The following is a 14,618-nucleotide window of genomic DNA, read 5'->3' as shown; positions in this document are numbered from 1 at the left end:
ATAGAACAGTCATTTTGGGTTCCTCAAAGTACCTTTCCGTGAACAGCCTTTAACAGAACCATTTTTTCTTAGTGAAAAGAAAATTTGAATCTAAAAATCCATTTCCCTCTTTTGTGCAATGGAAAGGTTCTATGGATCTTAAATGTCCTTCATGGAACCATCAATGCCAATAAAGAATCTTTGTTTTATAAGTGCAGAGTAAATGAAAGATCTTGAGATTTTATAATATATATCAGGATCTTTTAAATGAAGATGGCGATTATGTGGGGGGAAAAAAACAAACAGTTTTTACCCAGCCTTAACATATAAGGAAAGGCAAAGCACACCCCACTCGGCTCCTCTATAATCAGCCCTATTCAGAGGGGCCAGTCTTGGAAGCCCACACCAGTATTAGCCAATAAGAAGCCAGGGTTCAGCCATCACTAATGTAGAATTGCTTCAATTTAGCGGGAAGTCGTGGCCTGGATTAAGGCCAGTGTCTGCAGAGCTAGGCCCCCAATGCTGCTGAAGGGATTTTCAAGGATCAGCTCAGTGCCAGCCAAACTGGAAATAAGTAAGGAATCAACTCAAATGAAATGATAAAAATGGGCTGTAAGATCTTCCCTGTCATATGTGGAAATGTGAGTAAAGAATGGGACATAGGTAGATCTTTTTGAATCTCTATTGCTAGTGAGTTTTTTTTTTTGCCAGCATACTTGTCAATCTTTCATGTTCACACTCATTAATATGAATTCTTGCTACAATTATTTGCAAAGTTATCAGCATCGTGCATACACACCTGTATAAAGGTCACTGTTCCGCACAGCACGGATAAGCTAATGTGTCATTTTCGTTTCATCACTAAGCTACTTGGTTTGAATTGCCACCCACACACCTCTGGTTTGCATCAGATCAGATTTGGGCTCATTGTTTCTCATCTTTTCTTCAGCTAACCACTAAACAGAAATGCTGGAGTTGACATGGCTGCATTTGACAGATAATCCACCGCTCTTATTTTGAAGACGGCAAGATCGCAAATGGCATTTAATGAAATAAACTTGAGTTATTTGCAAAGTGCCAGTTTTGTTTCATTTTAGCACCGGTACGAGGATCGCTAAGGCGGTCTGCGGAGATTAACTCCCCCCACTTTTCCCTCTATGGCCTCGGGGTGAGCTGGGATTCGCACTGATGTGGGATTGTACAAGAGCTTCGCTTATATAAATAGCTATGCATTGAAATAATATTCGCTTGAAAGCCACATGAATCCGTCTCACCGTGCTGCAATCCATCCGTGTTTTGGGTCCACATTCACTTACACATCATATCACTATGATGACAGCATTCATAACCAGAGAGCTTTCTGGTAAGTGCGTGACTTTTTTAGCGCTATGCACAACACACTCAGCTCTTTCGTTATCTATCCTCTATGACAGGTCGAATAGATGAAGGCTCGGACGTGGAGTCTGAACCGGACCTGCCCTTGAAGAGGAAGCAGAGGCGCAGTCGGACCACCTTCACAGCCGAGCAGCTGGAAGAGCTGGAGAAGGCCTTTGAAAGGACACACTACCCAGACATCTACACCAGAGAGGAACTAGCCCAGAGAACCAAGCTCACCGAGGCCAGAGTACAGGTATGGCACTGCCAAATACTAAAGCAGTTGCTAGATATACACATGGTTTGACTGAGATGCAGATCAAAATGTGTTTAATTGAATCTTCATCATTCTGTATATAAAACTTAAAGGGATAGTTCACCTAAAAATGAAAATTGTCATCTTGAACACACATACTGTAAAACTGAAGTCAAATGGGTCCGATGTTGTTTGAAACCTGTTTAGTTTTTAAGTATCTTCTTTTGAAGAAAGTAAGTCATACAGGTTTGGAATGACATGAGGGTGAGTAAATGATGACAGAAATTTCATTTTTTGGGTGAACTATCCCTTTAATTGTGCTCATCTATGAAGGTTACTTATAAAAGGATGGTACCCGTAAAACTGATGCTCTCAGTTGGCGATGTAGATGGCACAATGAGAGCTCAGTAAGAGTTCAGCTATGTGCTTCGAGGTCTATAGAGCTCTAAAGTGTCACTAGATCTGCTGGACTGAGGTCCTCTGATTGATGATGCGTGTAACAATGCAACTGCTCGTCTCAAAGAAAGTGCTTGAAAAACACAGCAGGCCTCTTCCTGTCAGCCGTATCGGAGAAACACGATCAGGTGGCTAACATGGCACTACTTCTGTCAAAATTGGCTTGAAATTAAAGCTCACCCTATCTATTTTCTAAATGCATGTTATTGCGATCTTATATTGTGAACGATTTATCCATGCATGTTTCATTTACTTCTTTTTTTTACTTTAATCAAAATGTCAATAGTCATCTTTCAGAGAAATGACAGACAATATAACAAATGCTGTACGTTTATATTCACAGTTTTAATCGAGCAACTCATAATCGAGTTACATTCTTCTCTGTCAAAAGATACATGATTCAATGCATAACTGAATATTTGAAGGTTTAAAAACCTTTTTGTCACTTCTGACTTTTGTAGCATTCACACAACACTGAGACTTGTAGTTGCAGAAACCCCACTGGTACGATTTCATTTGGACCAATGCGTTTACATGATGAATTGCTTGTTATAGTCTGACTGAATTTGAACTTTAAAAGTGCATGTAAATGTTGCAGAGCATTCACAGGACTTTGGCTTCGCCCACCACTGGTCCTGACAGCTTGTCAACCATGTGGATAGTTGAAACTATGAGAGGGGGAAAATACAGTAGAGTTATGGCAGCAGCTGTTGGGAGCAAAGGGAGGGGGATAAAAAGAACAAAAGTGCATTCCTGATGGATTTCTCACTTCAGCTTTTGGCTGGGATCTTTTCTTCCCACCACTTTCAAGCCCACCACTGCTTCTTGTCAAATTTGCTGCATATCAGAGAACATCCCACACACTCTCTTGGGAACCCCTCTCCACCAGTTACATTAATCAATCAAGAGCTTGTAAAAAAATATGACCGCTCACCGTGGCCCTGCTGCCTGCTTCACCTCTGAAATGGAATGGGCTTGTGGTCTTCATATGCTAATGCTCTGGATGTTACCTTAATGTAGTAATGTGTAGTGAAATGCCATGTAAGGTCAATCTGTCTTTGTTATTCGATTTTGTAATAAAAGATTATTTGTTTTAATAAGTAAACTCTGTATGTCAGATGTACACAAGCTGATTAAATGATGTCACTGCATAACTGAAATGCAGCTGTCTCTTTCTTTTTCCTCTCAGCCACTTTTTAGTTGGCTAAATTGGCTTCACCACCTTTTGACTTGCCAAATGTCTTACTCTTTCTGTGATTCGACTAACCGCGGCTTGTGTACTGCATCATCACTGTGTCTGTCACGTGACTCTGTTGCCCTTTCGGGCTTGAACTGATGGTAAAACTAACGACATTATTAACTGCCTTTTTTTACTTAGCAGCATTCATGGCTTTTCTTTCAAATCAGAATTTGTATATTACAAATATTGTTGGCTCTTTGACAAATTGCTTTGGATAAAAGCGTCTGCTAAATGCAGAAATGTAAATCAGTCAAACGTTTGTGCCCAGACAAAATGAAAATGACTCCATTTTGGAAAAAGCTGACCCATAGTGGCCTCGTGGCAGGATTTTTAGCAAAGAGAAGATCTCTCGCTGGCAGTGTCAGAGATCCTGCTGATTTTTTTCTGCCATGTCAGTGATTTGGCTCTCCCTGAAAGGAGCCCCATGGGACATTTGGCCCTTTTGTACATTTATGGTGACTGATGCTAATTAGACAAGTGAATAAACATTACATCACTTCTGACCTGCGTATGTCAGACCTGAATTAGATTTTTAAAAACTGATAATTCAATCATGAATATAAATTCAAATGTTCTTTTGCTGTCAAACATTTGGCGCCATGTTGGATGGAAAGTCCCGATCACTCAAAGATCATATTGAAACCACCACATCCTCAATATCTTGGCCCAACAGCTCATGCTTTGTTTTCTCAACCCTGTCACAGCCCAGCAGTTGGTTCTTGAGAGGCCAAGCAGATGATGTGTGAGGATCTCTGGCTCGAGATAGCTCACATGGAGATGCCAGGGCTCTGGGATCATTGCTTTTGTGGAGGGGAAGGTGTCTGACCCTGTTGGCTTTTGGCAGACCCCACGGCCTCAGTGTCAACCCACTTGAGCGCAGCTGCGCTGACACAGTATCCAGATGTCTGAGAGAGAGAGAAACTGGGAGAGAGGGAGGGGAATGTTCCTGCTGCCAAAGAGGGGAAGTCAGACATGGATCAGTGAGGATGTCAAAGGCTTTAATTTATGTGTTTGGTGCTTTTCTATTAGGTGTCATCAGTCTGTCACTGTGGTTATTCTTAGCCACAGACACTTTACTCATGCTTCTACTGTTTTACTGCTCCTTATGACAAATCAGAGGAAGTGATCCATATCTGACTAAGTGCTTCCAGGTCTGTCTGTCTGGTTCATTGCATTTTGTAAGGCCAGAGGGAGAAACAAAATGAATTAACGGAGATTTACAGGAAATTTCATAGGCAGTGGCAGTTAGGTCACTTCAAACTCTGTTAGACAAGAAATCTTCGTAATGTGTTCATGGATCAGGTTTGAGGTTGTAGTATGACCACTCTGAAATATGAGGAAGATAAACAGATGGAGGGGAACCTAGACACACTACATTATCACAATGAAACCTGCATGCCAGTATCTTTTAGATTATATTATGAATAATGAATTAAACAGATACTATGACCTAATTTTGACATACACTACCATTAAAAACTTTAGGACTGGTAAGATGTAAAATGTTTTTGAAAGTCGTTTATGCTCCTCCAGGCTGCGGTTTAAAAAAAATAAAAATAAAAAATACATTAAAAAATTCATTACTCCAGTCTTCAGTGTAACTTGATTCTTCAGAAATCATTCTAACATGCTGATTTGCTGCTCAAGAAACATTTCTTATTATTATCAGTGTTGAAAACAGTTGTGCTGCTCAATAGTGGGAACTGATACTTTTTGATGAATAGAAAGGTTTATAAGAACAGCATATGTTTATAAATCTTTTGTAACATTAACCTTAATCAGTTGAATGCATCCTTGCTGAGTAAAAGTAATTTCGGTAACACTTTACTTAAAGCCTTTATGTATAATGCATTATAAAAGTAGTTTTAATGCATTAATTATGCTTTGTAATGCACCTTATAATGCATCTTACAATCTCATGAATAATGGTAACAGCAGGTAATATGTTAAAATACTTATCAATTCATTATTATGCAATGCATTTTAAATTTGCTTATAATTATTTCCGACAAGCTATAATGCATAGAGTGAGGAGACTTAGTCCTACCACATGTTACGTACAAGCAGGTTTGAAGATGTGTCCACTTCCCCTCTCTATTCTGGCACCCTTTGATCCAATCTGGAAACAAGACTTCCAGGGCACAAATGTCAGCCCCCTGATGTGGAGTCATATCACATGAGTTGTGATTGATCCTTGCAAAATCTGGAGCCAATAATTCTGTACTTATGCTGCTGGCTCACATAAAAATGCAGGATTTCAATGAACAGATCAAACAAATATGTGAAAGTATTATATGTATGTTTATATGCATATATTTATGTTTATGTATAATGATGGTTAAAAAACTAGAAAGAGGATGCGCATGAACTTAACAGTGTTCTACAACTTCAACTCTCTCTTCTGCTGGAGAGATGCCTCATTTTAGAGAGTATTGCCACACTGTTTCCTTCAAGGCCCAGTCCAGCCAGCCTCGACCCTCCATCGTAACCCATCCTGTCCCACTGCCCATCCAGATTCCCACAACCCCTGTATGGAGCCACTGAGATGTCTGCCTTTTTTACGCCTCTCAGCCACTGTTATGTTCTTTTTTGCTGTGAAATTCAATCACGCTATCCAGGTTTTACTCCTCGTCTTCCTGTCTGCTCACCAACCGCCCTGCGCATGGCAAGCGGTAATCCTAGGAAGACACATAGCCATCGTCGTCCAAGAAAGACGGCGAAAAAGAAAGTGAGAGGAACTGATAGGATGGCCCGGATGATTGATATTGGACGAGAGTGGAATGTGAAATCGTGACACAGTCCACAATCAGATTTGTCTTCCATTTACCTCCCTTCCTTTTGTGTCTCCCGCTCCCCCTGTTCGCTTGGAGATTGAGAGTATATTGAATTGAATTTTTCTATTTCCATTCCCTCCGAACCGAATGCAATCAAACAACAGCTCCTTGAGCCACACTCCACCAAATCTCCTCTCTTAAATGTTTCGCCAAGAGACTCCGTTCACTTTTGAACTCTTTCAGAAATACGAAATGAGTCGGCCATCTCAGTTGGGCAGTGTGCTTTGTGTCTCAGCTCGAGCAGGGAAATGAGAAGAGTGGGGAATTAGAGGGAACAGCAGAGAGAAAATCCCTGCTCAAGGTGCCTTTGCCATCGGGTTCCAGAATGGTGCATTCAGAAGCCCCAGCTCGCAGCAAGCCTCTTAGGAGATCCATTGAGTGTGGGGTGGCAGGCACTCTAACCTCTAACACTGAGATACGCGCCTTCTAATGCCTTGTGCTACTCACCACTTCTCGTTAATACCAGAAACCATACTAAACTAAGACATGTAAAGTAATGGGGCTCGTGTCAGCGGGACTAGTGGTTTTATGGGAAAGGTCGTTGATGCACGGCATTGTTGAAAGAGCAGTGTGGGATAGCTAATGGGGGATGGTTGAGTACTGCTAACTTTTATTTGAATGAAACTGATTTTTACTGGCATGATTTATTAATTAACACTGAGAAAAGAAAGTTAAGTTCTTGAAGTTTAAAAAAATTCAGTTGTCTAACCTAGCGTTGTGGTAAGGATGGGTGTTGGGAATGTGCTTTTTCAAAGTAGTTGCTAACCGTGTGTGTAATTAGTCCCCTGGTGTGTTTAAAAGAGTAATTATATAGGTCTTATAGGTGTTTCCAGAGTCTTATAGGTGTTTCCTAGTTTTTGTTTGGATATGGGAATGGAACAGGAATTTTTTCAAGGAATGCCATAATTGTTGCTTTTGTCCTATGGGTGGGATTTTAATGATAATAAATTAATATTAATAAAAAACTATTTTATTTCATTTTTCCAATTACCATAAAGGCCACATATTTTTAAGAATAAATTGCATTTATCAAAAATATCTTGCTGCAGACTGCTCTCATTGGCTCACTTGAATTTGAGATTTTATTAAAATTTATCTTTTTATCTTGCTTTGTCACTTTGTGTGCAAAGATTGAAGGGGAGCCTGGGAGGATAAAAGAGAGAGGCAGAGAAAGAGTGTGTACTCATACAGTATGTCTACGCCAGCCCCTTGATCAATGCCCAGGCTGAAAGCGTCATTCTTGAGGAGCTGTTTAAAAATGGACGCCCTCTCTTTGTGGTCTGATTCATTGAAGGGCCATTGTCCCCCTCTTTCACTTCCACTCACAATGGTGGGGACCATTTGAAAAACAACAGTAGATTAACTGCACTGCCAGTGTATTAAAGTCTGAAGAATGGCCCCTCTGAGGCATAGATCAATGTCATTCACTCTTTTGCATACACAGGGGCAGCGCCTCGGCCCCAGAGAGGTGCAGTTACTGGCCGTGCTCCCCTTTCAATGAGACACATTAGAATGAAACTTTGAAAATGTGTCTTAATGTGACCTTTAATGAGGCCTTTCTTTCTTTCTTGCGTTCATGCTTTCTTTAAATAGAGGCTTTTTGTTCATTCAAAATATCACTGAAATGTTTGATATAAAAACACATTTTCTACATTAAAAGTCATCTATAGCACTAACTTTTAAACAAATTATTAAAGGGATAGATTATGGCAAATATTTAACCCTTTAAGGGTTATTTATCTGTTGAAGTGCACTTTGGTACATGTTGGAGTTAGTCGCATAAAAAATATTATGCATATAACCCGGGTACATCCCTCCTCTATTATTATGAGGTCTTTGTTTGTTTGTTTTTTCTGTAACACTTTAGTATAGGGACCATTTCTCACTACTAACAAGTTGCTTAATGGCATGCCTATTATTACAATATTGGCTGTTTATTAGTACTTCTAAAGCACATATTCTGCATGACCATATTCTACATCCCTAATCCTAACCAATACCTCAACTAAACAACTACCTTACTAACTATTAATAAGCAGCAAATTAGGAGTTTATTGAGGCAAAAGTCATAGTTAATGGTTTGTTAATAGCGAGAACCTTAAAATAAAGTGTGACCATTTTTCCCCTCAATTAGTGATAAGCTAATATAGTTTTTGTTAATATATTGAATTTATATTTTCTGGTTTCATTTTAAGTTAAAGTTTTAGTAATTTAGTAATATAGTTTTTAAGTTTTAGTTGATTTAGTTTGAGTTATTTTATAAATGTTGCTTTAGTTGAAAGTAACTTATTATAAAATAAAATACATGAAATATTTTATTATATTTTCTGTTTTAATTTATTTCAAGCAATGAACTTTTTTATGGTTTTAGTTTGGTTAACAATAATGATCCTGTTTCTTATTCAAACGGATTTCATAAAAATGACATTTATAATATCAACCATTTTTCATTAATTACTAGACATGAAATGAATAATTAGTTTAGTGGTATTGACCAGAATTTCAGTGCACTTATTTTTATTTTTAATTTTCAGGTTTGGTTCAGCAATCGTCGAGCAAGATGGCGTAAACAAGCTGGAGCCAGTCAACTGGCGGCATTTAACCACCTGTTACCTGGAGGGTTTCCACCAACAGGCATGCCCACTTTACCAACATACCAGCTTCCTGAGTCCACCTATCCTTCAACAACATTACCACAAGGTAAATGAACCAATGTTTTCGTGAAGAACTTGAACCTTTTTTCTATTTATTTAATACTCATTACACAAACTCATCTCATACATGAATGGCAATAAAACGAAGGTTCCCATGATGCATTTCAGAATAATTCTCTGACGTAATTAAACGTGCTGTTCTTCCTAGACGGCTGTGGCACGGTGCATCGGCCCCAGCCGTTGCCCCCCTCCACCATGCATCAGGGCGGGCTCTCGAGCGACAGCAGCTCCGCCTACGGCCTCTCGTCCAACCGCCACAGTTTCTCCAGCTACACCGACACCTTCATGAGCCAGTCAGCGAGCAGTAATCACATGAATCCCGTGAGCAATGGACTATCTCCACAGGTCAGTAAGGGTCACTGGCCACAGTGTTTAAATACTCTTCTCTATAGCCACATGTCAAGGAGTCTTTCAAGTGGAATTACGAGACCTCTCTGAAGATAAAACAGCATATTCTTTGTGCGCTGCCGTGTACGTTTGGTGATTAGATGCGTCTCATGTGTACTGAGCAGACATGTTTTGGAGAAATCATCTTCTAGTGGATGATACCCCCCTTGTGCTCGTGAAGTGTTTATAAGATATTGTGTTCTAATGAATATTCCTTTGTTTTACTCACTCTCCTAATTAAAAGAAAGATTTAGTTGTTTGATTCTAAGAAAATTAGTTTTGAGACAATACAGGATACCCTAAAGAGAAGAAATCCCATATGCAGTCATAGAGCTGCTAGCACTGCGCCTCGTTCAGAAAAGAACGTAATCTCACTAAACTAATGGATCTGTATGTTTAATTGTCTAGAAGTAATTTTCAAGCATTAACAGACATTTTAATAAGTCAGGATGTTTTAATTAACTAGAACGGAGCAAAAAAAAAATAATTGTCTTGTCTTGCTCTGATACATCTTTGAGTATGAATGTAAAATGGAAAGCCAGTAAGGCTTTTGTAGGTGTTAGTCCTTGTGTTTCTGAGCAAAGATTCTTGTTAACGACGTTGTGTAGCATTCTTGAATAATGGAGAGTAACAAATAGGACTCATTGCTCAGGGTTGATTCCTAAAAGCTAAATAAAAGGAAAATGGCTGCTATTGATGCACATCATTGGTAAAGAGTGTATTACAAGCAATTATTCACCATTAGTGGGCAGTTCTGCCCACTATAGTCAAGAAGATCTGACTAACAGGCAGAAAATAAGATTGAAATGGTGTGTAAGGAGTTGAAAATTAAATTCGATACTGCGTTTGTCCAGAATTACCCCCTTGTTCACACGTTTTATGGCCACTTTCCCCCCCTCACCAAACATTTCTCAAAGCAGATTGGAAACTGGTATTACTATTTTTTTCCCAAAGAGAGGAAAGAATTAGGGATTTAATGACAAAAAAGAGATTTTCTCTTGTACTGCGGAGTTGGGGGATAACATAAGCGTTTCTCAGCATGTTTGATTGTTAATCGTAGTGGAGGGGCTTTAAGTGCTAATGCTTTCGCTGCAAACCTGCATAAATAACTGAACATGGTTCGAGCATTTTTATGCAGTTTGTGGGGGGAGTGTTAACAGCCAGAAATAGATCAAATAACAGCTGTATTTTATTTTATTTTATTAAAGCAGCAATTTTTATAGATGCAGCATGTCAACAAAAATTCATATTAATCGAATTATCTATACATTGAAAGAGGATAAAAGCACAATTGTAATTGTTAAAATCATTATTAAAATTATATTTTTCCCCCATGGGTTTTGTATGAATCTCTCACTAAAATGAAGATGGTTCACCCTCCATCCGACCCCTCCTCAGCCCCCTAACCTCCGCACCCCTGTCCAGCCCCTCTCACCCATCTCCACATGTCACATGTGGCTATTCCATCAGGCCCTTATTGTAGGAAAAATTAATGTTCTCTTTGACAGGAGTATCATAGTTCAACCCCAGCATCACACTGTGCCTCAATGTCCATGAAAGGGCCGCCAGTGCCCCACAAGGCAAGGCAACCCCCCCACCCCATTCTTCTCAGCGACAGGGAGTCCACATGGCAGTCCTTACAAGCTTGTTTTTGTACATCACAATTTTCTCCATCATTTGTCTAATCTATTGTCTTTCTTTTACTTATAATTCCCCCTCTAGTCATTTATTTTAACACATTAATTTTGTCTTCATGCAAATCAATGCAAATAATTGAGTGCGTGCAAGTGGTGCAGTTTGTATTATACAGAGAGTGCAGTTTTTCCTAAATAGTAGAGCACTGTGGGATTGCACAGAGAGCTTTTTGTTTGGTTTATTTGCTTGTGAAATCTTATCAACAATTTTAAAAGCTTTATAGCCTAAAGTTGTTGTCATAGTAGTGTAATGGCCTTCTCTCATTTGTCTAGACAAACCCTTCTTTGACACTGAATTTTCACTGCTGCTTTGTGGCACATCTAACTGACGGTTTCAAAGTAATTCTGCTTATTTTATTCCATTTATGAAACATTTGCGTTTACCTCAGTCTCCTTCTGATTTCTTTTATATTTAGTATCCTGACTTCTGAAGTTTGACTATTTCTCAACAGTGGATAGTGAAGAAGAAGTAAAGAAGTAAAAGAAGTAAAAGAAGTAAAACAACATTTCTGTTTTTCCACCATGCTTCAACAGTTTATGCCACTAGTTTATCCCTGTTATTTAATATCTTTTGAGCTCTGATTTTTGGAAATATTTGCTGGTCAAGCTCATGCATATTAACAATATTAATTGTAACTTGACTGGTTACACAATGGCAATAAAATTAATCACATGAAAGAAAAAAAGAATGACCTAACTCAAACGGAAATGTAATATATGACATATATTCACATATAAGGTTATAACATAAAAAAATCACTGTAGTAAAATTTGTATGTACATATGTTAATAATATCTATATATGATGATTTTATGTGGCATTTATGTAGCAACCATATGTCAAAAATATGAATAAAAAAAATTATGAAATATAACATATTACATACATATTTGTGTGGTCTAGAGATATATGTTAATATATGAAATTGTTCCAATTTCTAATACTTTTCATATATGATTTTGCTTTATATGACAATATATTTCATATATGGAAATGTAATATATGTACATATATTACATTTGTAAATGGGAAAATTTGCCATACAGAAACACCTGATCTATAACAAAACTTTATCTATTTTAATTTTAATTTTAATTTTAATTTTAATTTTAGACGATAGCGCTCAACACCTAGAGACACAGCAAAAATGGCAACATTTTATTCATTGTATTTCGATATACATGAAAATCTAGTGCATGCTTGGAATGACCTGGCTTTTAGTTTAGGAAAACGTGAGAAAGATGTGCTTATTTTCAGTTGTGCATTTGTCAAATTGTGTGGATGGACCGCTTTGCAGCTTCTGTCGAGTGGAGAAAACTTGTGGGTTTCAGTAAATGTGCTGTGATGGCCGCGTGCCAGAATGAAATGCAACCCTGCTGGGTTCACAACACCAACAGGTGCACAAGCCTCTCAGTCTTCTCATGTGCCAGCAGAAGCAGAGCGCTTCTCACTGCACCTCTGGAAAACACATTAAACAGCACTGCAGCTTAGTTCGGATGAAAATTATGCAATGCCAGTATTGCCAGACCTAATCTCCATTAAGCCCACTTTTGGACTGGGTCAGAGCTATGGACAGATTTCTATGGCCTTGACTGCATGTCTTTTCTGTGTTTCATCCGCTGCTGGACATTGAGACCAGTCCAAACACTGGACATGTGGCGAAGGAATGAATGCGGTAATAAAGCCGTAGGCTGCTTTACTACTACAGTCACTCCTCCTCCTACAATAGATGCTTTGTGCAGGTGGCTGATTGGGTTTTACAGTGGGAGACGTTCTGCTATGCTTGTCTGATATGTGCAGTGTTTTTGTTGTTAGTTGTTGTAACTGGAGAAGAAAACAACACACACCCGTTTTAATGAACAGGTTTTACTAAAACCAACCATTCAGTATAATCAGTCATGCTTTTTGTTTCGGGCCCCGTAGCAACAACGCCACCCCTCAAGGCACTCGAGTCATCTAGTAAAGCTTGCAGTGCCAGTATTAATGAGCATTACTGCAATTTCACTCTGCAACATTAGTGTCAGGTTGATTGGGCCGTAACGGGTAGTTATTGTGCGTGAGTGCAATATTAACAAAATGAACAAATGATTAAAACTATTTTGTTATTATAGTCATTTATTTTTATTCATTACATATTTACTTTTTTAGAAGACGTTTGTTTACTTTATATTTTTCATTTATATTTTATTATAACAATACATATATATTTATCCTTACATTTTATATTTACTCTTTTCAGAGACTTTTATATTGATTTTCATTTATATATATATATATTTTTTTTATTGTCTTAGGAGACTTTTATATGTATTTCCATTTATGATTATTTGTATTCATTCTCTTAAATTTGTATATTAACACACCAACACACACACACACACACATATTATACATTTATATTTTCTGCATTTTATATTTACTTTTTAAGATGTTTGTTTATTTTCATTTATAAATATTCTGTAATTATTCTCTTGAATGATATTTATTAACATTTATATTTTATAATACATTTGTATTTATTCTTACATTATATATTAACTCTTTACAGGATTTATACTTTATTATATTATATTATATTATATATTAGAATATTTATACTTATTTTCATTTATATTTATTATTTATTCTCTACACTTTCTATATTGAATAACAATATTATTTTTCTTTTAGAACAAAATTTCATTCAAAAGAACTTAAACTGTTAAATGAAACCATTATACATTTATCAGTGTATAAGACACTAACAAAATTTAAATAAATTGTAAAATTATATTTTAAAATATATTTAGGCAATGCTGTAAATTAATATAATTTTATTATTTTTTATTTTAGCATTTAAAACATCAAAATATGATATATATATTAAGTATTTAGACTTAAAAAAAAATCTATACTCTTCCAAACAAATGCATCCACACACTTGTAAGAGAAATGAAAGAAAAATGGCAAATGTATCATTTTGTGTGTGTGTGTGTGCATTTGGAAGATTTGTGTTTTGGAATGAAGGAACTTTGGCTAACATTTGATGTTAGGAAGGGAGAGCGAATAGGCTGGGTTTCAGCACTGGGGGATCAGAGGCAGAGCAGTGCTCACCAGCACTCCCTTTGATCCGTATCCCCAGGCCTCCCTGCCTGAGCCACGCGCAAAACTCAGGCCTCACCAGTGATTCCTGACAACTGTCTGCTAGAGATAAGGGAGGGGGACTCCAACCTCTCTCCTCTCCTCCATTAGCACAGCAGCCACTTTAAACTGGATGAATTATATTTAAGAAGCCTGCACAGGGGTTGCCAAAAAAGAAAAACATATTATATGAGAGAGAGAGGGGGTGAGAAAGAGAGAGATAGAGAGAAAAAGAAGATGATTGAGTTTTGGTTCATTTCTTTTTTGCAGATTTTTGACAAGACATTGTGCACCTGAATGTCAATGAGAGAATCTATGTGCCGTCTCTGCTATTATTACCAGTGCGGTATTAAGCTGCTCGCCGGGCACGGTGTCAGCTGGCACGTGTCACCATCAACAAATCAAAAGACTAAATACATGCATATTTACATCACCCCCGTGCTCCGAGAGCAGAGGAGAAATACTTGTTAATTAGAACCCGTCTTAAATACAGATGCTGTTTCAATTTGGCAAGAGTTAAAAAGTAAGAGGCTTTAAAAAAAAAAAAAAAAAGATGAGACCTG

At 37.8% G+C, this 14,618-nt stretch overlaps 1 protein-coding gene across 1 annotated transcript in view; it reads left to right on the top strand.

The window, feature by feature from the left end:
- The first annotated feature begins 1,405 nt into the window (after nucleotides 1-1,405).
- The window catches only part of LOC107737678 (paired box protein Pax-7-like), a 31,997-nt gene continuing 18,784 nt past the window's right edge, over nucleotides 1,406-14,618 (top strand). Inside the window, exons 1-3 of the mRNA XM_016549268.1 lie at nucleotides 1,406-1,609; nucleotides 8,674-8,839; nucleotides 9,002-9,198. Of these exons, the coding sequence (XP_016404754.1) occupies nucleotides 1,406-1,609; nucleotides 8,674-8,839; nucleotides 9,002-9,198 (567 nt within the window). The remainder of the gene's footprint in view (nucleotides 1,610-8,673; nucleotides 8,840-9,001; nucleotides 9,199-14,618) is intronic.

The sequence above is a fragment of the Sinocyclocheilus rhinocerous genome, unplaced genomic scaffold (genome assembly GCF_001515625.1).
Source record: "Sinocyclocheilus rhinocerous isolate Xijiao unplaced genomic scaffold, SAMN03320098_v1.1 scaffold72, whole genome shotgun sequence".
NCBI classification, from domain to species: domain Eukaryota; kingdom Metazoa; phylum Chordata; class Actinopteri; order Cypriniformes; family Cyprinidae; genus Sinocyclocheilus; species Sinocyclocheilus rhinocerous.
This window is presented reverse-complemented; position numbering and strand designations above follow the sequence as displayed.